The 23,183-nt window shown below is 50.2% G+C and overlaps 1 protein-coding gene across 2 annotated transcripts in view; it reads left to right on the forward strand.

Moving 5' to 3' along the window:
- Positions 1–22,185: 22,185 nt before the first annotated feature.
- NRP2 (neuropilin 2) overlaps positions 22,186–23,183 on the forward strand; it is a gene marked incomplete at both ends in the record, with an annotated part of 77,206 nt that continues 76,208 nt past the window's right edge. For both annotated transcript variants that reach the window (XM_079539164.1, XM_079539165.1), the window contains one exon: positions 22,186–22,258. In XM_079539164.1, coding sequence (XP_079395290.1) covers positions 22,186–22,258 — 73 coding nt within the window. The remainder of the gene's footprint in view (positions 22,259–23,183) is intronic.

Below are 23,183 nucleotides of genomic sequence, written 5' to 3' on the forward strand. Positions count from 1 at the left end.
AAACACTCTGGACTTGCCAGCACAGCCCTGGAAGAATCCTGTTGGACATCGACCCTTTAGAATTGTTCCCAAGCATGGCTGCCTCTGCCTGTAAGATTGGCACAAGACCTGGAGTCATTTGTACTGAGCTGGGCTCAGCATAGGTGCTTTCTGACAGGTGAACTAGAGCCATGAGTGGTACGATGTATTTTGAGTATGTGAGGTACCAGACAGTTGAGTATTTTTTAATTCCTTTTTAAAAGTAGAAAGTGGCTGCTGGAAATGAAGCGCAACACTTATTACACCTCAGGGCTATTTACCGAATCTGGTAACACCAATACAGTACGTAGCTGTCTGTCCAGCAGCAGCAGTATCACCAGTTTACTACAGAGCTCTGCTGCAGAGCCTCTCAGTGAGAACACAGCGAGCAGTGTGGACTTCTCACGGGGATCTTGTGGGATCAGCTGACAGGGGCCTCACAGAGTCAGCAGCCATGTTCCAGTCACATTCAGACCAGCAGCACTGTGTGCTAAGGATGCTGCAGTTCCAGATTTGTAACCTCACATTTGTCTTCCTCTTTTTGTTTGATAGTGGCAGCATTAATCTTGTATCCTTATCTTTTTTTACAATCTGCCTAGCAAGGTTCTCATCTTATTGCACCTGCTGCATTTGGAGTAAGGCAAAAAACTTTATCCACCACATGTGGGCAGGCTCAGAGGATAAGACAGCCATCCAAGAGATGTATGCCTAGCAGTGCGTGCATGTTTGTGAATATTTCGTAGTCACATGGTGTGCACTTTTTAAAGGTAAACTCCAGAAATCAGATCCTCAGCTGCTGTCAGTGCTGCTCCTGAGATTTCAAAGGAACTAGCCTGCGAGTCATGGCTGTGGAGGTGACTGTGGGCATGGAGTCCATGACTCAATATCTATTAAGCTACTGTGCCAGGTGCTGCTTTGGATTGGACAGGGCGGCCTAACTCCTGCCCTGCTCTGGCCAGGCTGACAGTCAAGTGCTTGCTGGCAGCATGCGAGTCAATGGTTGGTGCCAGGCCAGTGCCAAGTGCCAAATAACCCAGGTTCCTGCAGCGGGGGCCAGTGAGAAAGGAGATTTTCACAGTGAGAGGTGAGGAAAGAGACAATGAAAGCAATAGGGAGATCTTCTATACCCTGGGCCCATGGAGGAAGAAGAGCGAAGAGCTGTAAGAGTTATTTGCAAAAGTGCATAGGAAAAGAGTGGGCTGGCAGAGCTGGAGGTCGGGAGCGCCTGCCAGCTCTCTGCCCCATGCAGCCTAAGCTTGCAGTGCAGCCAAGAGGCTAGAAATCCACAGCCATGTCCATACAGACATGTGCCATCTAGCCCAATAGGACTGTGGGCCCTCAGAGCTTTGTCTCAAGGCTTTTGTTGAAGGGTAGTCTTACATCTAGAAATATAGAGCTTCCAAGTGCCCTTAATTTCTTAGTATCTGCTTTTGGGAGCATTATTAAATAATTTGGGCTCCTTTCCTCATCAGGAAGAGATCTTGACCTTACCAAGGATTAAGCTCAAGGATTTCTTTGATGTCTGTTTGATACCTTGATATGCAACACATTAAATCATACAGGTCACTTCTAGGCATTAAATATCACAGGAAGGACCGCATCCCTTTCCTAGAAACCCCTGGAAAAGGCCTCGTTAGAGCAAGAGGTCCACAAGGCACAGGGCAGGGCAGTTGGTGCTCTTTCTGGGGCCACAGCTGTAGCCTCTGGTAAGGATGAGCATACATCCCAGTCAGCCCAGTGCTGCCTGTGTACTGCCAGTGAGAGGTTGGTGGAACTGGAGCACTGAGAGTATCTGTGCCTGCCCTGCTGGCCTGCAGGCTCCAGTGGCTGCATTCACACCAATCTCTAGCACTGGCCAGGCTGGAAGCAGCGGGAAGAAGCAGCTTTGGGGTGGTGGAGAGGGGGCACGTCTCCATGATTCAGCTGCGGGGCTGGGCTCCCTGGGGCAGGGGCAGAAGAGCTCCAGATCCAGTCAGGAGGAAGCACTGGTGGGAGGGAGAGCAATGCGACTGGTCGTGAAGTAAGTATGTTCAGTTCGTGCTCCATTTCTCCCTGCCCTCTTCCCTAGAAATGTAGGAGGAAAAACCTCTGGAGGGAGGGGTTGGATGTAAGGCCGAGTCTCTTGGCACTCTCCATAAACAAGGCACATTCCCCAGGGAAACTCTGCCTGTCGCATACGTGCTGTACGCAGCCTTCTCTGAAGAGTTTGAGATGCTGCAGGATACTCAGCCAAGACTTGGCAGCCGCAGGGTAGATGCTGGTGTTATGAAGGCCCGCTGAAAGTGAAGCGAAAACAAATTAAAATACTTTCCTTTCCCTGCTTGAAATACAACCACTGATACATTTGATCCAGCTGTAAAGAAACTTATATATTTGCGACAGTGGCTTTATCAAGCCAGGCCACAATTAAGAACAGCTCTGAATATAAGCTACTGCCTTTATAAATCACTCTCAACTAACCCTTCACATGGCATTGCAGCGCAGTGAGCAGAACTTATTTACAGTATTTCAGGAGCCAGGGCCAAATAAAATCTGGATTGAAGCAGTTTCTGGGTTATTTATAGCCTTTGGAGGATCTGTATAGTTGTCTCCCCATAACCCGAATCTCTCCTTAATGGCTCCCCCTGACTGCATCAGCTCTGCTGGATGAGGTGGTCAGACCGAGCGCACACCTTCAGAGCTATTAATCTTACCCAACGGGTTATTAAATGATGTTTCAGTGTGAGATCAGTACAGAGCTTCTTCCAGGAAAAAAGGAAAATGAGCTGCAAGCATAATATATAGATGCACCCTACAGGCGAGGAGCTAAGATGGAGCGGCAGGCTGACCCAGCTGGAGGACAGGACCCAAAAGTATTGCAGAGCCTCCCATCTGTCTCTGGTGCCATTGTTCTGCGAGGAAATTGTCCTTTGCAGGTTTAATATCTGCTAGAGGTATGGCTTTTTTTAAAGTATAATGTGTAACTACAGTATATATAGTCAGCTTCTCTGCAGTGTAAAATGTATGATTTTAGCACCATATTGTGGAAAAATATGTACCGTGCAGAATCCACGAGGTGCTACAACTGATGGTTGAAAATACGCACTTGCAAAAATCCAAAAGAGCCGTTAAGTAACAAGTTGTTCTTTTCCCCATATGTCCATATGTTTGGGAAAACTACACGTCTGAAGCGCTCTTGACACGTAATCGCCTCGCGTTCCCTCACCCAAAAGGTGCCAGTCCGGCAGCAGCGTCACCGCCGTGGCAGTGGTGTGAGGGGAGGGCCACGTTTGCAGCAGGAGCAGCGTGCCAGCACTGCGCCTTAAGGGCTACGACGGGAGGGCTGCTGGAGGCTTTGCTTTCCCGAGCTGGGGCGTGCAGCCGGCGGCTCTGGCCCTGGCCCGTGGCCAGCTGGGCCCCGCAGATGAAAGATTAAGAGATACGGAGAGAGCCTGTGCATTTTTGCAGTGACCACCCACTAGTGAGCCATGTCTTGGCCTGAGAGCAGACGTTAGCACTGTGATGCGGCGTGAGGCAGGAGTCTCTTAGCACCCCCTGAACGTTGTGGAGAAAAGGGGAGCAAAGCGTGTCAATAATAATTTTTTGAAAGGCTCCTGCTTTGAAGAATTGCGTGCAGCCTGCATTCCAATTCACTCCAGCTTCTTGAACTAGTTTCACACGCTGCCTAATTTTTATTTTTTTTTTTTACAGATGAATTGTGCTACCTCCTCCTCCCAGCCATCGCAGATTTGTTTATCAGAGTCAGTGCTGGGAGTGCATCCCACTGAGTGCTCCGCCGGGGCCACATCCTGGCGCTCTGCGCTGGGCAGGGGCTGCTTTGCACCTCCAAAAGGCCATACGCCTGTGCTTGCCCTCACAGAGTTCTGCAGAGTCCCTAAGCCTTACAAAGTGCAAAGTCGGAAGCACTCTTTACTGTCTGCATCAAAGAAAACACTTTTTAAGACACTTCTGTGCTGTTCAGGAGGAGAGGGAAGTGTTTATGATCCTGACAATACCCATGAGTTTTAGTTAAATTAATTTCAAAATCACACGTGTTTGTTTTGGGGGAGAAATTCAATACACAATTCCTGAAGTTTTCTTTCTAGTACCACATCAAAGATTTGATGTTTTGGTACATATGGCTATATAAATTTTACCTGTTTTATTTTGCATTAAAATAAAGGCTTTAAGACTACGTATGACTATGGATTTACATGTCGAGTCTGTCTCTTATGTGCATCTACAAAGTCATCGTCACTTCTGGATGTGATATGACGGTAGAAGATGGTGCGTGGTCAGGTCGGATCAGAACTGGTAAGGTGATTTCCACAGAACAAAGCACCAACAGCCACGTGCTGTATTATAGAAAATACAGTCACTAAGCTACCTGGTTCCTTATCAAATCTGCATTGTCTTCAGTTGTAGCAACGGAGTCCTGATTTCATAGCCCTGACTGAAAGGAGGAGCGAGAGAGAAGTGCCTTGCCAACTCAGCGAATTTCAGCTTAGGCAGCTGCACGCTCATTGCTAGAGCTCCCCAGGCAGTTTCATCTCGCCATCAGGCTCTTGCCTTCGGTAAGCACCGAGCTGTCCTGTGGCCGTGCAGGTCCTGCTGGCTGAGGCTGTATTTCAGCGAGACGGCTGCAGCGCTATCTGCCCAGAAATTTAGGACTCCTTGAAAGTTTTAAACAGGTACTTAACTTGAGGTACGTGGGCCATTTTGCCAAAGCTGATGACACAACTTTTCATGCTCCAGATTATGCATGAGCATAAATCTGTAGAATCAGATCTATGGTTTGCAGAGCATACTGAGATTCAGGCAAGAGTGTTATATTTATGTTAGGTGATGTCATTTTCAAAATAGTAGGTATTTAAGTGAAAAGTCACTGGAACACAGAGAAAGAAGAACTAGTCTTTCTGAGAAGAAAATTTTGCTGCAAAGAAAATGAAAGAGTAAAGACCAAAGTGGAAGGATAGAAAAGTACAGGTTTACAGAAATTGCAGTATGCTCCAAAACATTTTGAATGCAGACTTTGGCATTTATGGCCAAGCCACAGTTCATAGGCAACTCTGAGTAAATTTTAGTCCATACTAAATTGTAATTCATGTAGGCACCAATTTTTAAAGTTATTGAGTCATAATTTGCATTCATTGCTAAAAACAGGGCAGGTAAAATAGTAATGCCTGAATTTCTCCCTTCTACTCAAGTTATACACAGTAGGAAAAGGCAAACTAAGAGTACATTAAAAGGTGAGAACTCGGTGATCAGAGTTTCAGAAGTGCTCTGGCAATTGGTGGCAAAGGGCAGCAAGGGAGAGCAGTACATGATGGCAACACAGCTGGCAAAAAGGGAAAGGGATGAATAATTAGAATGGGGTGGAATGGGGAGCAGGGTAGAGGGTCAGACCTGAGCAGGAAATAAGTGACGGGGAGGAGAAGGGTTTATCTCCAACATGTGAAGTTTAATGTCAGCAAGGAAAACGACTCTCCAATATGCTGACCACTGCTCCCATTTCCACTTTGCATGAGAGGCGTGTGACACCCACTAAGCCCACTGAGTCAGGAGCTGTTTGCAGCACAAAGCAAGTGACTCCTGACTCAGTGGGCTTAGTGGATAGGTGTCACAAAACAGAAGGGCAAGAAGGAATTGAGGAAACGCATCAACTAGTATGGGAAGAGGAGGAGAGCCCCTGCTACCCAAATCTCCCAGCCTTCTGCCCACCTGCCTCTCTTCACTGTCACTTCCCTGAGTACCACTGCCACCACCAAATCCCCTTCCTTCCCAGCTCTCCCTCTCCTCACAGACCCACCCTGAGCCACAAGTCCCCAACACCACATTGACCTTCAAACACAACTTTGGCCTTCAGTGCTGAGAAGCCTTGAGCCACCTATGAGCATAGGTAACCAACACCAAGAGTTTTCCTGGCACCCAAAAGCGATACGGAGTCAAAGCAAGCATCATGGAGCAGGCGTTCTCACATGGTGTGGGCTGGGGCTGAGCCGCCATTCCAGATGTGGACAAGTTGTGGTCACCTCTGAATCAGCTGCTTTGTGGCTATAGATTGCAGGAAAGATGAGTTTTATATCCACAGTCATTTGTTTGTCTACAACAAGCCTTTGATGTGTTCAAAAGCTGTTCTGTTGCTGACCTGGCACAAAACTCAGGTGCCAAAATTATGATTGTAGTCTTTAAAACAGAATTAATTCTCCAGGCATTCCCAAAACATACCTGACAAACTAACCCAAGCTGGTTACAGCAAAAGCAACTCGGAAGCAGAGGAAGCAGCCCTGCTTTGCTTTTCCAGAAGAATATCTGCATCTGAAAGAAAATAATTTATTGGGAAATATGTACAGTAGAGTAAAATTGCAAAATAAGATATTCAGTGGGGATTCTATATAAAACCATGCCCTCTGCCTCTAGCAGGTAATGAATAAAAATGATATAAAGAAGAAATGAACACTCAATGTTTTATATTTAAAATATGTTTTGTGAGGAAAACAATGTGGCATAGAAACAGGACTGAAAGGTTCTTCAAGATAATGCCAGCAACTGCAAGATGTCAGTAGCATTGTCGTGTAATTTTCAAGGTGTGGGTTTTTAATTTTCTCTTATGAATCACAGAAGGCAGACGTGAAAGCTGTCATTAAAATTCATTACAAGAAAAGCAAACTTATATTAAAACCAACCCCCTTCCTCTCTGAATTTTGGGTACTGGTTAGGAATCACTGTCTGCCTTTCTGCCAAAACCTTACCTACGCAACATGATTTAATCTCTAGGCTGTTAAATCTGAGTTTTCATACATCACCTTCTTCAATCCACAGTACAAAAAAAGCAAATATATATATATATATATATATATATTGCTACTCTAAATTGCAGCCTAGATTTTCACACCAGCAAGCTACAGTTTTAAGAGGCTTCATCTGCCATAATTTTTCTAGGAATTAAAAGAGAATGAAAAGTAGAGCAAATATGAAGAAAACAGATTAGAAGTAAATAAGAGAAGCAGTCCTCCTTCGTCCTTCCATTCTCCTTCCTGCTAGGTATGTCTATATATATATATATATATATATATATATATATATGTATGTATAAACTTAGGTATTGCTATTTTTGACCTAAAATCCAGTTACTTCTTCCAATATATTTGTAGCCATTCTCCCTCTCCAAAGGAAAGAGGAGTTCAGCAGTAACAGCAATATACGCGCATGAAAAAATCTGTTGTAAATTGTGACCTCTTGGTGGATGGATGTACGGACTGAGCTGTGAGAGAGGAGGTGTTCAGACAGCAGCGTTCCCATGTGCTGCACACCAGACCAATGCCTGCAGCTCTGTAAGTGGCAATTTACAGAGGTGAGCTGAGTTTGCAGGGAACTGCCTGCCTGGCTGTGGGAGGGTTTGCCACAGTTGCTGCAGCAGGTGAGTGCTGCGGAGCCAGCAGCAGGACCATGGCATGGTGGCAGTGCAATCAGTGGCCTGGACTGGATGGGAAAGGTTGAAACCAGAGCAGAACTTAGAGCAAATAGCTGAGGCTGCTCTGGGGTGATGTTAGGCAGCCTGACAGCCTGCTGGTTACTTCAGGAAGCAGAGGAAGTCATAGGTGCTCTTGGCATGTCCAGGTGCCAGCTCTGCATTCAGACATGGCCAGATCAGTCACAACCACAGCGTCAAGTGCAGGAAGGGTATTTCCGAGTCCATTTGGATGAACTTGCACACATCCTTTTTATAGTGGAGAGTGTCTCTTCTTTCTTCCCTCCTTCCTCTCTTCATCCTTTACATGGAAGCAAGCCCTCCAGGCCTGTCATTTTCTTTATGTATAAGGAAAGGTTGATGAGGTCTGAGTCCAATGTTCATTTAACCTTGCTGTGCTGCTAAGTTCTGCCCTGTCCCATCCTGCCCTCCTAGCACTTGGGCCTACCCCATCCTCCAGGCCTTCTCTCCTTCCCAGTTGTAATGGTTTTTATTGCTGGGAGAGGACAAAGGTAACTGAGTGCTACTTGGGTTTAAAAAAAAGTCATTTTTCTTCACTGTGCTGTTTTTAACGTGGACTGTTTCCCAGCTCTGTCCCCCAAATTGTTTTAATGGCGCGAGAGTGGATAGAAAAGTGATGGGAGCAAGGCTGGGGGGGGAGGGTCAGGATGGGTTGGAGAGTGGTTAGGCAGCCGTTGCTACAAAACAGAAATGGAAAAGCAAAGCAAGAACACTAAATGACAGCCAAAGCACAATGTATTTAAGGGCTTGGATTTGAAAAGCCAAGCACCATCTTCTGCATTGGTTACATTCCTCTGCAAGATAACTTCTGGCCAAGTTTCCTGTGAGCAGAGGCAGAGTTCTCTAAATTTGAATTCCTGAGGCTCTCGCTTGTGGATTTTCTTTTGTGTTCAGCATTAAAAGAGGAGAAATCACAAGGCTAAAGTTGGGCTGTGGCTTTTCCCTCCTTAGGATGAGCAGAGGCTCCAAGGGGCTCTGGGACCCCTCCCCCCTTGCAGATGGATGTAGCACAGAGATCACCTCAGTGGCCTGTGGACATGGAGTACCAGGAAAGACAGGGCAGTTGTGGACCTGTCTGTGCAGGACTCACTGAGTTTCCCTCCTCCATGGGCTTCCTCAGCTCAAGCTGGTTCCTGGGTAAGGCTGTTTCTGTCAGTGAGGATACATTGGTCCATCAGTAGTTGCATGGCTGCTGCCAAGGCAACTGAATGGCTGTGACGTCGGTGGCTGAGGCCATTGCTCAGAGACACAGCCGTGGTGGAGCTCCAGGCTTCACATGGGTAAGGTGCTGCCCAAAGGCCTCTGTGTGAGGAATACACATGACTGCAAGTCTCCAAGAACTGCCAGGGTGCTCACTGTCACTATCATAGTGGGGTTTTAGGTATTTTTAGGGCAGTTTTGCTCTCCTGGCAGTGTCTGGCTAAGGACTGCCAGCAGTGATTCCAGTCACCTCGCAGCAGATATCTTTCATCAGCCCCAGGCTTGGCTGGCAGCAGGGACATGTGGGCAAGACTCCCTGGGTCCTTGAGGCACAAGAGGAGGCAGTTTGCCAGCTGAGCTCCAGGATTCTCCCAGCCCTGTATCTGCTGGAGAACAAAGGAGGCTCTTGGCCCAAGACAGGCAGCATTGCACACCATGTTTTGAGCAGCGCATCTTTGTTCGGTTACGTTTGTCTTCTTTGGTGCTTCTGCTGAACAAGAGTCTGTTGTTCTCTCACCAACTTCAACAAGGCTGAGTCCAGCTGGATTTGTGTTTTAGGTGCAGAGAGTCAACAATGCACCCACCAGTTTCCATGTCACAGAGAGCTAAGCACAGCCCTGCCTGGGCACCTGTGCTTGTCCCTGCATTCCCAGAGCAGCAACGTCCTGTGCCATCAGCCTCTTGAGCAGGGCCTGCATCCTGAGCCCTCCCAGCAGCTCAGGCCCCTCCGCTCTGGGGAATGCTTTGGTGATTTATGTATCCCCAGTATTCATCTGCCCAGTAACCTATCAGTCAGGACACCCTGGGTGGGCAGGGCTTGCTTGGGTTCCTATGTAAGGCTGGGGCAGGTCCAGCGAGTGGCCTCAGGCTCCTCCTGGTGAGTCGTGGCAGAAGGGTCAGGGTCTTGACCTGCTGCTCAGTACCAGCCCCACCAGACTGGGGACAGATCAGAAGGACACTCGGCATTGTCACTCCTGTCAGCCCTGTGCAGGCACAACACACACAGTCCCCCTGGCTGCTCCAGAGTGTGATTGAGGCTGCCGAGCTGCAGACAAAGCCAGGAAGCTCTTACTGGTCAGATACTTTGGGGGGAGCATAATTTCCACAACAATAAATGCATCTGATTATTTGGTTGCAGGGAAGATGTGGTCCCCTCGAGGAGGGCCTCATGCACAAAAGAGAAATAACTCATGCCCTGCTGAATGGGAAGCGGCCAGTGTGACAGGGCAGGAGAGTGAGCACAGTGTCCTATGGAGGCTTTGATCAGCTGGGGTCAAGCATGCCAGCAGCTAACATGGCTGAAAACCAAGCAGGACAAGGAGGCTCCTGCTGTAGCATCGTTTGGGGACCCTCCTGGCCCTCCACTCCACTTCTCCACAGACCTTCACCCTCTCCTGCCATTTCTACATCCTGATCTCTTTTGATAAGCTGCTCGTGTCCCCTTGTCACCCCTCTTGCCATGGCTTAGACATGGAGATGAAGTGTAGAGATGGCAGGACAAAGAGGATCATTGTCCTGTTTCACATCCTGAGCACATGCACAGTCTGATTGTGGTCACAGGCACTTGGGGTTTTTCCTGTCTCTGGTGCGATTGAGCCATCGCCCTTTCCTCCTGCAACAAGAGCTGCCCCCTACTCTCCCTTGGACTAAGCTACAGTGCATATAAAAGTAACTTGTGTTTGGCCCACAGAATCATAATACTTGGAAGTGAGAGCAAGAAGGAGAGGACTTGGCACTTAAGGAGTCTGGAGCTGTCCAAGATCTTTACAAACACAACACAGTTAACCCTTGCAAGAGAGAGGAACACTACTCATCTGCATGGAAAGGACCTTGTGCTGCAGGCAAAAGGCACTGGCACTCCAAAGAGCAGAGTAAGTTTGTTTTTTTTTTTTTTAAATGAGAAAAAATCCATTTTATTCAAATGTAGGTCTCCACACAGTTGTATTGCATAAGTGCCGCATACAGATCTGTGTGTAGACAAGACCTGAGGTTTTGATCCCAAGTGACATTTAAGAGTTTATCTAATAGGAAAAAAAATCTCCCTTCAATGCACGTGTGCTCTGAGGATTTCAGTGTTGCCATGCTATAAAATGGACTGGAGCAGTGCAAGTTCGTGCTTCGCATGCTTCATAGCCTCTTGCTCCCCAAGCTATTTCCATGCTGCCCGTGTAGCCAAGGCCGTAAGGAAAGATTTGCCACCATGTGCTTGTCATCTCACCCTCAGTAAATCAACCCAGTATCATCTGGCTCAGAGCTCCTAGGAATCTGGACAACCTTGAGAGATAGTATGAATAGTGGGCTGGGAAATCCACAGGAAGAGTTTTGGGGAACATGAGACTGTAAGCCAGGACTCTTCCCTGATCTGCCTTGAGACCATAAGAGTGCAGCTAGAAAGCAGCCCTTTAAACAGACACTGCTTCAGGGGTATTGCCTTACCAGTGGCCTGGGTACAATTCCCCATGAAAATTCAACCTGGGATACGCGTGTCGCTAAGAGACAAACAATACCATCTGCAGCCTGCCCCTTCTAGATGTTGGCTCTGTTTATAGAAAAGAAGGGGGTGGTGAGCGTCTGTTAAAATCTATTACTTCCTGACGTCATTTGTGAGAAGTCATATATTACAGTGAGACCAGTCAGTCAAAACTGCCTAATGGCACAATGGTCAGTGCTCCTTCCTTAACTTCTTCCTCGTGTGGCTGCTGCAGAGGGACAGAGATGCTAAAGATAACATTTCCATCCCAAAATATCTTGACTCACTGAAGGGTGTATGGGTAGAGGGAGCGCTAATATTTCACATGGTTGGTGCCTTGTGATACGTGCATCCCCAGGGAGACAGAGCTCTGTGGAGACCCGTGGGGAGAGTGGAGGAGTAGAAACCATGAGCTCGGAGAACGGAAAGAATTTTGAGGTGCAGAAAGAGATGTTTGCGTCGCCTTTCCATATCTACAGGCTCTGAGGCAGTTACCAACAGAATCAATAGGTTCAGCTTAAGCTAATGAAAAAAGCAGGGAAGAAAGATTTCTTCCCCATCCCGCGCCCACATTCTCATTTACCTTGGGCAAAAAGCACAATAAAACATGCCTAGATATGAGTTCTCCACCAGAAGCAGTATTTTATACCCATTCACAGAGGGTAAGTGACTTCATGTGGTATACAGCAGTGGGAATTCAGGCATGTAATGTAATAACAAGAAAGGATTTTTAGATTTGTCTCAGGAAACCTGCTAGCTCAGACGTTATAAAAAAGAATTCCAAACCTGTGTGTCCATCTTGGTCTTAAAAAGCGTGAAATACATCCCCTGTTAGAGCTTGGTTCTTTATTTTGGAAAATTGCTGCAGAGAACATGGGCAAACAGCACCTCACATCTGAACTGCATATTACCATCTCTCGGTTCTTCACTGGAGCAATAAAATCCCACAGAGCAACTGCTTAACCAGCTTCTTTGCTTAGTAAGCCATCCACTAGTCATTTGTATAGGATGTGGCAGCGCAGACCAAGCTTGAAATGGGGTTCTAGGCAAAACCACAAGGCAGACAAGAAAGGAAAAAGGAAAAGCCTTCTTGTGCTGCCTCTGGGGGTGAAACAGCAGCACAACACAACAGACCAGGACGGCATGAAAAATACAGTACGCGCTTAGAGCTGACAGCCATAATGTAACGTGACCCCAGTCACATTGGTATTTGATTAGCGAATGCAGAGGGATTGGGAAACAGCCCTGCTCTTAGAAGAAAGAAATCTTTCATATCTCTATAGTCGAGCCCTCAGTGTTGTTGTATCTGGGAGATGGTGTGTGAATGCTTTAGCAGAGCAAACTGTGTTAGCAGAGTGCCTTCATCCCTCCATGTCCCCATGCACAGGATTCCGCTGCGGGTGCCGGCTGGCAGATAAGGGGCATGCAGCAGTCCCAGAGGTCTGTGGCACATGCCGTGGTGGGCTGAGAGCCCCTCGTGTGCCCATTGTGCTCAGGGCTGTGCATGTCGCACACGGATGGAGACAGCTCACAAATTCGGGTGCTTTTAAGCTTGGTTACTGGGAGCTGGCCTGGGATTAGAGAGAGAAAAGCTGGGGCAGGTATACTTTGTGTGCTCCCGTTGTGCAAAGTTCAGTGTGAGTCATAGGCTTGGGCCATTGGGCTTGCACTTTTTGTCTGTGGGATCTCACAACAGGTCATCTTCACCCCCTCCGCTTCCCAAGGCTGCAGTGGCTTGGTTCATCCCAGACCCAAGCACTGGACAGGAGCTGGGCATTGCCAGCCACACGCCTCTCCCCAAGAGAACCTTTTTGGAGTTAAAATCAGAGGTGACAGCTTTCCTCTTCCTCCTCCTCACCCAACTTCCCGCATCGGCTGGCTGTTATTCTATTTCAGCCAGTTTTGCTCTGCCCTGAAACCTGCCTCCCTCCCTGTGTCCTGACATTTCATTTCCCTTGCAGTGAGGCAAATAAATAAATAGCGGCAGTCAAAAACGCCTGTGTGGAACAAAGCCTGGGCTGCCAGGAAGCAACTGGTGTGCCTGATTTTTCAGTGAAAGTCCAGGTGCAATCTCGGCAGCGCAGCCACTGTCTGCCTTTCAAGCAGATGTCTTCATATAAAGCGCCCACTGCCACCCCGCTCCCTTTGTGCGTCGGTGCAGGGAGGACGGGAGCAGGAGACAATATAAATTAATATCCATTGGAATGACAGCAGCTGGTGCCTTGCATAGCTGCAAGCACGTGTCTTAGGAGTAGAGTGATTAGTCGTAAAACTGTAGAGCTGAATGTTTATGCTTGATCAATTACAGGAAAACAATGGATGATTTTTTTTTTTTTTCTGAGTGGGAGGAGTGAGGGGAGGGAGTCTTCAGCCATGAGATGATTTTCTTCTTTTTTGTGTAACAATAGCTGCAAAGAAAGTGGGGCCTGGTTACTGAAGGGCCTGGCAGACAGCAGCTTCTGGAGAACCCTGTCATTGCTGGAGCTCCACAGCAATTCTGAAAAACAAGAACTTTGTGGGCTGTAGACTGCAAACTACTTGGCTTTAAAGAAGGATGGACTCAGCTGCCCAAAGCAAGGAGCTTGGGGAAATGAATTAGCCAAAGCTTTCTAGTGCATGGGCATACACACAGTATGTCCAAGAGACTTTCAGCTGCAAGAAGTCATTTCACTGTGTTTCCTTTTGGAGAGCTCTCCCCTCTGCTCCCCAGTTCAGGAACAGTAGCCCTGTCAGAGGAGCATCCCCCTCAGTGCCTGCAGAGGGTGCAGAAGTGTGAGCAGGACTTCGTTTGCAATCCTTAGCAATTCTAATTGCAAAAACAGGCCAGGTCTCTCCCCACATTCGCCAAAAAAAAAAAAAAAAGAGAGAGAGAGAGAGAAATTGAGTTACATTTTGCAATAATTCTAATGGAAATGCTAATGGGATGAACAGTGATACGCAGCCAGTGAATGACCCAGCAATTTCATCTGTGCTGGCAACAGATGACCATCTAAACCATGTTCGGGTAATTCTTCCTCTCATTAGCAGCACAATAACTCATACGCACAAATCCATAGGCATTTGCTATAATTTTTTAAAACATGGCTGGAAATAGAAATAAGTGCCTGCAGAATGCAAGCGTTACAGCATATGTTGGCTGTAAATCTGTCTGGAAGTAGCCCGATCCTGTTCCTGGTTAAACCAGTGGGAATTTTGCCACTGACTTCAATGGAAGCAGGATGGGCTTTTTTGGACTTATTTTAAAAGTGGGACGTTGTTTCTCTGGAACAAAGCTTTCAGATTCACAGCTATGTTTCAGTACTTGGCTGGAACTCCAGTCAATTCACCTTCCATTTGTTTAGCAGATGGGGCTGCTTGCTGCTCACCTGCTGAGCATCAGCGCTGAACAGGTCTCAGCTGGGTGATGGCCACCCAGGGCCTGGCATGCATGGAATTGGTGGCCATGCTGTGGGACAGAGCTGAGAGGAGGTGGGCACTTTTGCTGCTTTCCCTGGGCACTTTTAGTCTGGGTATGTTAGAGTGCTTGGAAGAGACAGCCACTGCTTCTATTTTTCAACATCTATAGGGAAAGAAGCCAACGTGCTTCTCAGAGCACAAAGTGCAGAGGTGAGTGGTGGTGAGCACAGGAGGACTGGGGAGGCTGAGGGGGCTCTGCCCTGTCCTGTCCTGCCCTGGGTGGCTCTGGTGACTGTGTCACATCATGGAAAATGGAAGTATTTGCAGTTGTGGTTCTCCTCAACCACCTGTAGCCCTTTAAGATTGTGCTGTGTTGGCAAGTATTCCTTAGAGCATACATACATGCTTGCAGCTTAAGAGTGTAAGGAAAGGGACTTGTGTGTGGTCACATGTTTCTTTCCTGCTGTCGCAGTAACTTTTGAACCTTTGGGCAATTTAATCAGAAATATAAATCTCCTAAAAGATTTGAGAAAACAGCTGGTGATAGAGGACAGAGAGCCCACGTTAGTGCCATTGCAACAGGAAAAGCATGAGCTCAACGTTTCCTGTACAGCAGTGGATCCAACCACATGCCGGGCACCTCTAGGAAAGCAGCATTCATTTATCCTGTTGCTCGCAGAGCTAATTGCTTCATTGATATTCATTTTTGGTGATGAATCCAGCTCTTTTTTCCTCTTCAAAGAGTGCACTCTCATGCTGCTCCTTTCTGGCATTGTCCCTGCTCCCACCTGGCCTCCTTGCTGAGCACTGCCCCCCTTCCTGCCTCTGTGCTGTGCCCCACAAAGCCCCCCTTGCTCCTCTGCTCATTGTCTTCTTACTTTCCAGGGACACTTTTCTTCTCGCTTGCTTTCTGCTAGCTGTGTGCCCCCTCTTCAGCTGTTGGTGGTTTACAACACGTCCATCCCCTCCCCAGTCTGAAATTTCCACCACAACAAAAAACACAGGAATGAGGCAATTAATATGTATTATTTCAATGGAAGGCTTTAAAAAACAAAAAGCTTTCGCAACAACTTCCCAGTCAGAACCACAGAGACTATTGTAAGGCAGAAAAACCTAAGAAACGGCAGCTGTAAAATATATTTAAAAGCCTTTATTCTTTCCTATCACAATGTGGCAAAAGAGACTAAATACAGCTTTCCATTTGTTTAACTAAAAGCTGCCATTCCTCAGTCTCTTTGATGATAATGATACCCACAGTTACAATCAAACTCCAGCGCACACACAGAAAACTTTGAGCTCTGTACCAACTTTACACAATGTATTGTTAATAGAGAGATTCGCGAACCCAAGTGCTCTGAGGTGCTGAGAGCAAGGGGAAGCCTGGCTGTGCTGGGCTCCTGGTTGATGCTGTTAAATGTAGCACACCGAGGAGGATAAAGAAAACCCTGTAGCTGAATATTGTTTGTATTACAGTAGCCACTGGACTTACTGTGCTACACTTGGGGAGAGACCATTCAGGAATTCATAATAGAGAAGTCAGAGTACGGGTAGGAGAGAAGCGGATTGGCAGTTTGATTCTACTAATGTGGAAATGAAAGGCCATACATTAAAGGCCCAGTGCTGCTAACGCTGGGTCGGCTGCTGGATCACTTGTCCAGCTCAGGAAGACCACAAGAGCCTACTGGTTCTCCTATCTGCAGCTGGATGGCTACAAAAGCACCCCTCATGTCACAGAACCCAGTAGTTGTTATTTTAGTGCATCTCTTTTACAGCTAAGCCATAAGTTAAGCTTTGAGAAGACCAGCCTGAATTTGAGGAGGCCCACGTGCTCCTCAAGTCCTGTGAAGGCAGCTCAGTGAGAACACTGTGGTGCAAGCTGCCCAGAAAACAAGCAGCTTCCTGGCCACTGTTCTATAGGTCCCTGTTCCCCTGAGGACCGTCCAGCGTAGTTATTTGAAGCATGGGCCTCAGTGCCTCCCAGCAGCTGATGTGCCAGCCTATTGAGTGGGAAGCAGGCTTAGCACCATTGATCTCCAGAAGTTTTACTGAAAATCAATGGTGTCTGCGTGCAGGATCCGGAAGACAGAAGGAAGAACCTCCTGGGAAAAAGGAGCTACGCTGCAGTGATGAGGGAGCAGCCCTGTCCCCAGAGCGAAAGGGTGATGACAGTGACTCAGAATGTTCACGGAAAGGGAAAGGAAGCAGCACTGAGCTCTGAGAGCATGGATTTCTTGTCTAGGAAGTGACATGAGTACGAGGCCTTGATTTCAGGTGTGCATTTGAGTTAAAGGCAGGATTAAGAAGACTGTCTTCCACGTTCTGCACATAGAAGAACTGTGCCAAAAGGATGATAACCATCACTGTGAAATGTCTCAGTAGGTGAACATGTACATAAGTTCAAATGTGCCAGATGTGCTTCGAAATGTTCCCAAAACACAGGAGTGGTGGTCTGTGATGAAAACATATCTCAGCCTTGAGTCTAATGATCAGCTGGAATCCACTATGTCTGTTCTCTTTCCTCTCCTTATCTGCCCTTTGCCAGCAGGGCACATGCCTGTTTCTGGTTTGAGATTGCTTTTTTGGGACACTGAAACGTGCTTGGTGATGACAGTGAGAAGTGGTGGCTCCTTCAGTACTTTCTGTGGCATCACCTAAGCACTCTGTGCTGAAAACCCATCTCCAAACAACAGGCTGTCCAGCAGCATCAGGGGAAAGCTCCTACCGCTGATGCTGCACAGGCACAGTCGGATGGCAATCCCTCCCTCAACAGTTTACAACTTGACTAAATGCAAAAGTAATCCACAGGCTTGTCATCCACGTTGTTTCTGGCTCTTGGTTTTCATCTGCTTTGTCTCTTAAGATTGTAAACTGTTTGAGGGAAGAACTGTCTCTGACTCTGTGTTTGGACAGCAGAGGGGTCTCAGTCCTTGCTGAGCCAGGTACCATAATACAAATAAGGTGTAATAATTTATTTTAGAATGGACATCAAAGAAAACAAAAGATTAAAAGGGAAAGACAACCTTGCATAGCTCAAGGCTTTCCCCCGTGATAGTGCTCCAGAAGAATGTGCTCTCTGCCCGGAGAACAGCCCAGTTGCAGGGAGGGCCCTGTGACATACCACCACAGCAGCCAGTGCCAGAATGTCCCTGGGCACGTGAGGAGAAGAGAGGTCAACAGCTAAAGCAGGATGAGCAAAGGAGAAAGACCTTTAAAATATACACATGTGTTTTCTTGCCAGGATCTATCAAGCCAAGAGCCAAAGCATTGTAATGGCATTTTGTTTATAAGGAAAAAGAAATCGCTTCTGGCCTGAGAATTTCTTTGCCAAGTCTCAGGCAAGGGGGAGTCCAAAATGCTTGCTAGTTTAGGAACGTGTGTATTTTTAAGGCGGCGTTTTAAGAAGACTGCTGGTGAGGTCTGTTACAGCACTGAGCACACAGCCCTACAAGCCCTTACTGCAGAGCACAGCACTCCATGGGAGCCAGCCTGGCAGAAGCTGATGGCAGTACTTGCAGTTAATGGCATTGTGCTGGCTTTGCAGGGCTCAGCCGCTTTTGTCGCACCCAGCCATCAGCCAGGGTGATCATGGAATCATAGAATCGCTCAGGTTGGAAAAGACCTTAAAGATCATTGAGTCCAACCATGACCTAACCATACTACCCTGTCAGCCTTCCAGCTTCAGCAAACTTTAATTGAAGCTGTGGGTTTGCAGCTGTGCCTGGGCTCACACATGTGTCCCTCTCCTTCAGCCTGTAGCAACTTTGCTGTTGACCCCACCTGGAGCGTGTTCCAACTGCGGCTTCTCCAGCCTATAGCTGGCCAGATACTGCCCTGTGGGCGGGGATCTGTGGAGATCACAGGTGGTGGGTCATTATGAGCGCTTCTACTGGGTTAACCTGCAGAGCTTGGTTTGCCACAGACTAGCAAGAGGTTGGTCTCGAGTGGGGGTAAGAACATCAAGCCTGATTCAGAGCCCTCAATAGCAAAGCCAAGAGAATTTCCAGGGCCTGGCACAGTGGCTGATGGCTTCTCAGTCCCCTCTCTGACAGAGGGGAGAAGCTAAGGGATCCCAAGTGCTCTCCTTGCAAGCTGGCCCAGCTCCTGCTGCAGCTTTAGTGCAAAGCCTTCACTGCACATCACCACGTGCAGGCCGTGCTTGTGCAGTGCCGGATACCTGTCCATAAGGGAACTGCTAAGTCCAGGAGGAAAATTTGCCAGCATCTGCAAAAAAGCTGTCTTTTGTACAAGGAGCCCTCTGCACAGCAACTGCATGGAGGAGGGAATGCTGGAGCACAGCAGGAAGCAGGTAGGGAGGCAGCAACAGGAGACATGGCTGTGTGCAGGCTGTGGGGGGGCACTGAGACAGTGCCTTCTGCTGCTGTCACCAAGGGGCTCTTGGGTGTGTTACAGTGGGCTCCCCTACAGGCTGGGTCGTGGTGTTCCCCTGCTGCATTCTCCTCCCAGGTCTGTGCTCTGCACCAAACAAGGGCGTGAGATTCTCCTGTGGGACTGATTTCTGCCTAATGTGCCCACCCAGTGGGATTTCAGCAAACATTAAAGCAGGAGATGGAGCCTTTAATGAAGTTAACCTGCTGAAACCAGGAGAGCATTTGGTTGAAGTACACCTGAAAGCCCTGGATTACACAGCAGCCGCTTCAAAAGAAACCCATTCCCTCCTTTCATACTGCTGCCGCATTGAGAAATAATACAGCACCTTTATATTCAGCCTAATTTACTCAGCCTGCTGAAGTCCAAAAGCTTTTTTTATTAACTCAGGAGATGCAGGGCTTTCCTCCCCAGCCGAACCCCCCTGCAGGCAGCAGGCACAGGTCCCCAGCAGCAAGGAATCACCCCCCTCTGCACTAATCCAATGATGGGTTTAACTTCATTAGTTTGCTTCCTCTGCTGTCTTCCTTATTTTCTTCCTTTTATTCATTTTCCCCCATCCCCTTGTTTCTGTTTCTTTTACCACCTCCCTCCCTGGCTCTTCTCCCCCTTTGCTGTGTTTTGCTGCATGCCAGCAGAGCTCCTCAGATGTGGCATACCGGGTCAGAGAGCAGCTCCCAGCTGCTGCTGGCAGCCTGGGCAAGTATGGGGCCATGGCAGGAGGCAGGCAGTGCAGGGCAGCCCCTGAACTGCCCCCCACACACTGCTTCCACTGCAAAGTAGCAGCCATGGTATCATGGTAGCCTCATGAAAAATCAGCTGGGAGACTTGCTGGTTAAACACTACCTTACAGATACCTCCTGATGGTCATGGCAGGGGTGGGAAGGACTCATGCAGAAAGAGGAAGCTGAGGGTGAAGACAAAAGAGTCAGCATGATTGGTGCTGGGAAGGAGCCGCAGTGAGAGGGAGGAATAAGCTGGAGAGTGCCAGGGAAAGCCCCAGGTGCACGGCCTGTTGTCATCACAGCTCTCAGTGACACCTGGGCCGCAAAATCCTTCCACCAAATTTAACACAGGTGGTACAATAAGTATTATAGTGCTGTGGTATTATGTGTTGCCTCATTTTTAATGAGGTTTTGTGGATGATTCTGGCATACAGGCATGGTAAAACACATCAAGTTGCTGGTGAGCCTAGTGAGCGATGCCCACAGGAGGAGGACGGATTGGGGAGGATCTGAGCATTAACTGCTCCCCAGAGAAGTGCCTTGGGGCGTTTTTGTACCTGGGCCAGACTAGCAGGAGTCACCAGCTTGTGGTCAGGCTGAGCATCTGCAGCAGTGGAAGCTCTGCAGCTCTGCCCTCTGTCCTTGGCTCTGATGAGGCTGCACCTCGAGTAATGGATGGATGGACAAACAGATAGCTGGACAGAGAGTAATGTCCTCAAGTTGTACTGGGGAGGTTCAGGCTGGATATTACAAGAAACTTCTCAGAATGAGTGGTATTAGGACAGGCTGCTCAGAAAGGTGGTGGAGTCACTGTTCAAGAACTGTGGAGACGTGGCACTGATGGCTATGGTTAGTGGGCATGGTGGGGTGGGTTGGAGTTGGACTGGGTGGTCTTAGAGAACTTTTCCAACCTTACTGATTACATGATTCTAATCTGCAGGGGCCTGCTTGGTGTTTTGTCTGTGCCTTCCATGACAGCAGCACGCTGTGCAGAGGAGACTTGAGATGGGACAAGAAACACGTGGCGTGCCAGTTGGAACCTCTGTGAGCAGCAGGTACCTTCATTTCCCATCACTATATTGTCTCCTAGAGTTAACTTCTCCTCTTTGCTCAGCAGCAGATCATAGCTCAGAGCAGTATTCAGAGGGCATGGCTGAACAAGGTGTGAGGAAGGTAGCCCCTGCACCAGGTGGTGTGTTAGGTGGGGCCATTGCCCATGGGGCCATCTCCTGTGGGTCCTTATGGCCTCCTGCTTTTCCACATGCCTCTTGGGAGAGGAATGATTTGTGCTGTAGGTTCACGTTGCGCTCTCATAGCTGTGTTATGGTTTGTGAGGGCTATTTATACACTCGGCAGTCGTGCTCTGCTAGCTTGAGAGTAGTCTGACTACAAGCAAGTAGTAAACAGTAGTTGCATAACTCCACACCACAATGCAAAGTAAGGCAGCAGGATGGCTGCCACTGGCTTTGCATTGACTTCAACAGCTGCTGGAGCACGAATGAGCCCCAGAAGATGTGAAAGGGATCCCAGAGCACGCAGAGACAATGGGGTGATACAGCCCTCGGGTGACAGCTATGACAGCGGCTCTGCCCCATCGCTGTGATGCTGAGGTCCGGGCTGCAGGGTGAGGTCCCGGCCCGGGGGAGGCTCCGCACCCGCTCAGCGGCAAAGGCGGGCGAGCGGGGCTCCGTGCAGCGCCTCCCAACGCCGCTCCCAGGCTGGGTTTTAAGGAGCGCGCTGGGGACGCAGCGCGGGAGGCAGCAGCGGCGCGGCGCGGCGCGCTGCGGGACGGTTTGCTCCCGCACCGCTCTTGGCACCGCGGCGCAGCGCGCGGCTGTAAGCAACGGCCCCGCTCGGGCCGAGGCTCCGCGCTCCCTCGCGCGCCGCCGGCAGCGCTCTCCCGGAGCGGGGCCAATCCTTGTCCTGACGCTCCCCCATCCGACAGCTCGGGCGCACCCGCTTCGCGCACAGCTCCCGTCTCCGGCGGCGCCTTTCGCGGCTTCGCGGTGCCCGCCGGTGCGCGGGGAAGGGGCGGCGGCGCGGAGCGCGGAGCCGCGCGGGATCCTCCGCGCTCGGCGCGGGCGGACGGCACGGGGCGCCGCGCTACGGCTTGGGGCGCGGGCGGGCGGGGCGCCGGCACCCGAGGGGCGGGGCGCGGGCGGGCGGGGGGCCGCGGAGGGCGGTGCTGGCGCGCGGCGCTGACAGCCACATGCCGCCCTGCCTGAAAAGGCTGCGAGGCGCCGGCGTGGAGCGAGAGGAGGCGCAGACGGCGCCCCAGCCCGCACCGCCGTCGCTGCGCCCCGGGGGATGCCGAGGCGCCGACCCCGCGGGTCGCCCTAGGGGACGAGCGCTCCGTCCGCGCCGCCCGCCCCGTGGCCCCGGCCCGGGGAAGCCCGACCCCCGCTGAGCCGCGCCGGAGCCGCTCGCCCGTCGTCTGCCCACTGGGGCTCCGGGGCAGGGAAGCAGTCCGGCGCGCGGCCTCTCGGTGGGGTTTTGCGGTTATTGGCTCCTCGCGAAAGATGGATACGTTTCTTCTGGTGTGGGGATTTCTAGGGCTGAGCTTGCCCGGCTCCGGAGGCGCGGCAGAGACAGGTAAGCGGCCCCCGGGCGTGGGCGGCGCGGCGCGACTCGCGGGGTTCGGGCGGGTAGCGTGCGGGGCGAGCCCGGTGCGCACCGCCTGCGGCCGCTCGGCTGCCTTCGCCCTGCGAGGGGATGGAGCCGGGCTGGAAAGTTGAGCGTTGCTTTCTGTGAGGGGAGAACGGGCAGCAGGGAGAACCACAGCGCGGGCACCGCAACCGGCTGCAGCCTCGGGAAACTTTGGGTGCGCAATGGGAGCTGCAGGCGGGGCACGGGCACAGAGCTGGCAGCGAGAGAGGCTTAGGGACGCGTGGCCGCGGGCTGCCCGTAGGGCCGGGCGAGTCCGGGGCTGCGCTCGGAGCCTTTCTGAGTATTCTGCCGGGCCCCGTGCTCCCCTCTCGCTCGGTTCGGTCCGGCCGCTGAGGGCCGCGGGATCTCCGCTGGTGCGGTCGCCGCGGGGGAGGGACGCGCCCCTCCCGGCCCCTCTCGGGGCTCGGGCTGCGTTTAGCGTTGCGGTCGCTGCCCGGCAGGACGGAGTGCCGAGCCGAGCTGGGGATGTCCCATCGCCGGCCGGACCGCGGGACGTGCCCAGGCAGCCCCCGGGGCGAGCGGTCCCTGCCCACGGCGCGACTCGGACAGCGCTGGGTAGCGAGGGGCGGTCGTCACGGGTCGTTCCCTGCGTGCCCCCTGCCCCGATCTGCGTGGAAGGGGAAATGGGAGAGGCGCTGCGGGCTGATAAAGTCCCTATTTTGCAGCAGCTGCGAGGCGCGGATGTTCCCGGCGCGCACACGGCGTACGTTGAGTTGCTCACTGGCATCGCCTCTTTTCTTACGGTTATAAAGGAATGAGACAAAAATTGCATCTTTTGTTCAGATAGGAAAATAAACGAATAAGCGCTTGACGGGGTAAAGAGAGGACAGAGTCGTGGGACCACCGTGGG

The sequence above is a fragment of the Tetrao urogallus genome (assembly GCF_951394365.1).
Source record: "Tetrao urogallus genome assembly, chromosome: 8".
Classification (NCBI taxonomy): Eukaryota; Metazoa; Chordata; class Aves; order Galliformes; family Phasianidae; genus Tetrao; species Tetrao urogallus.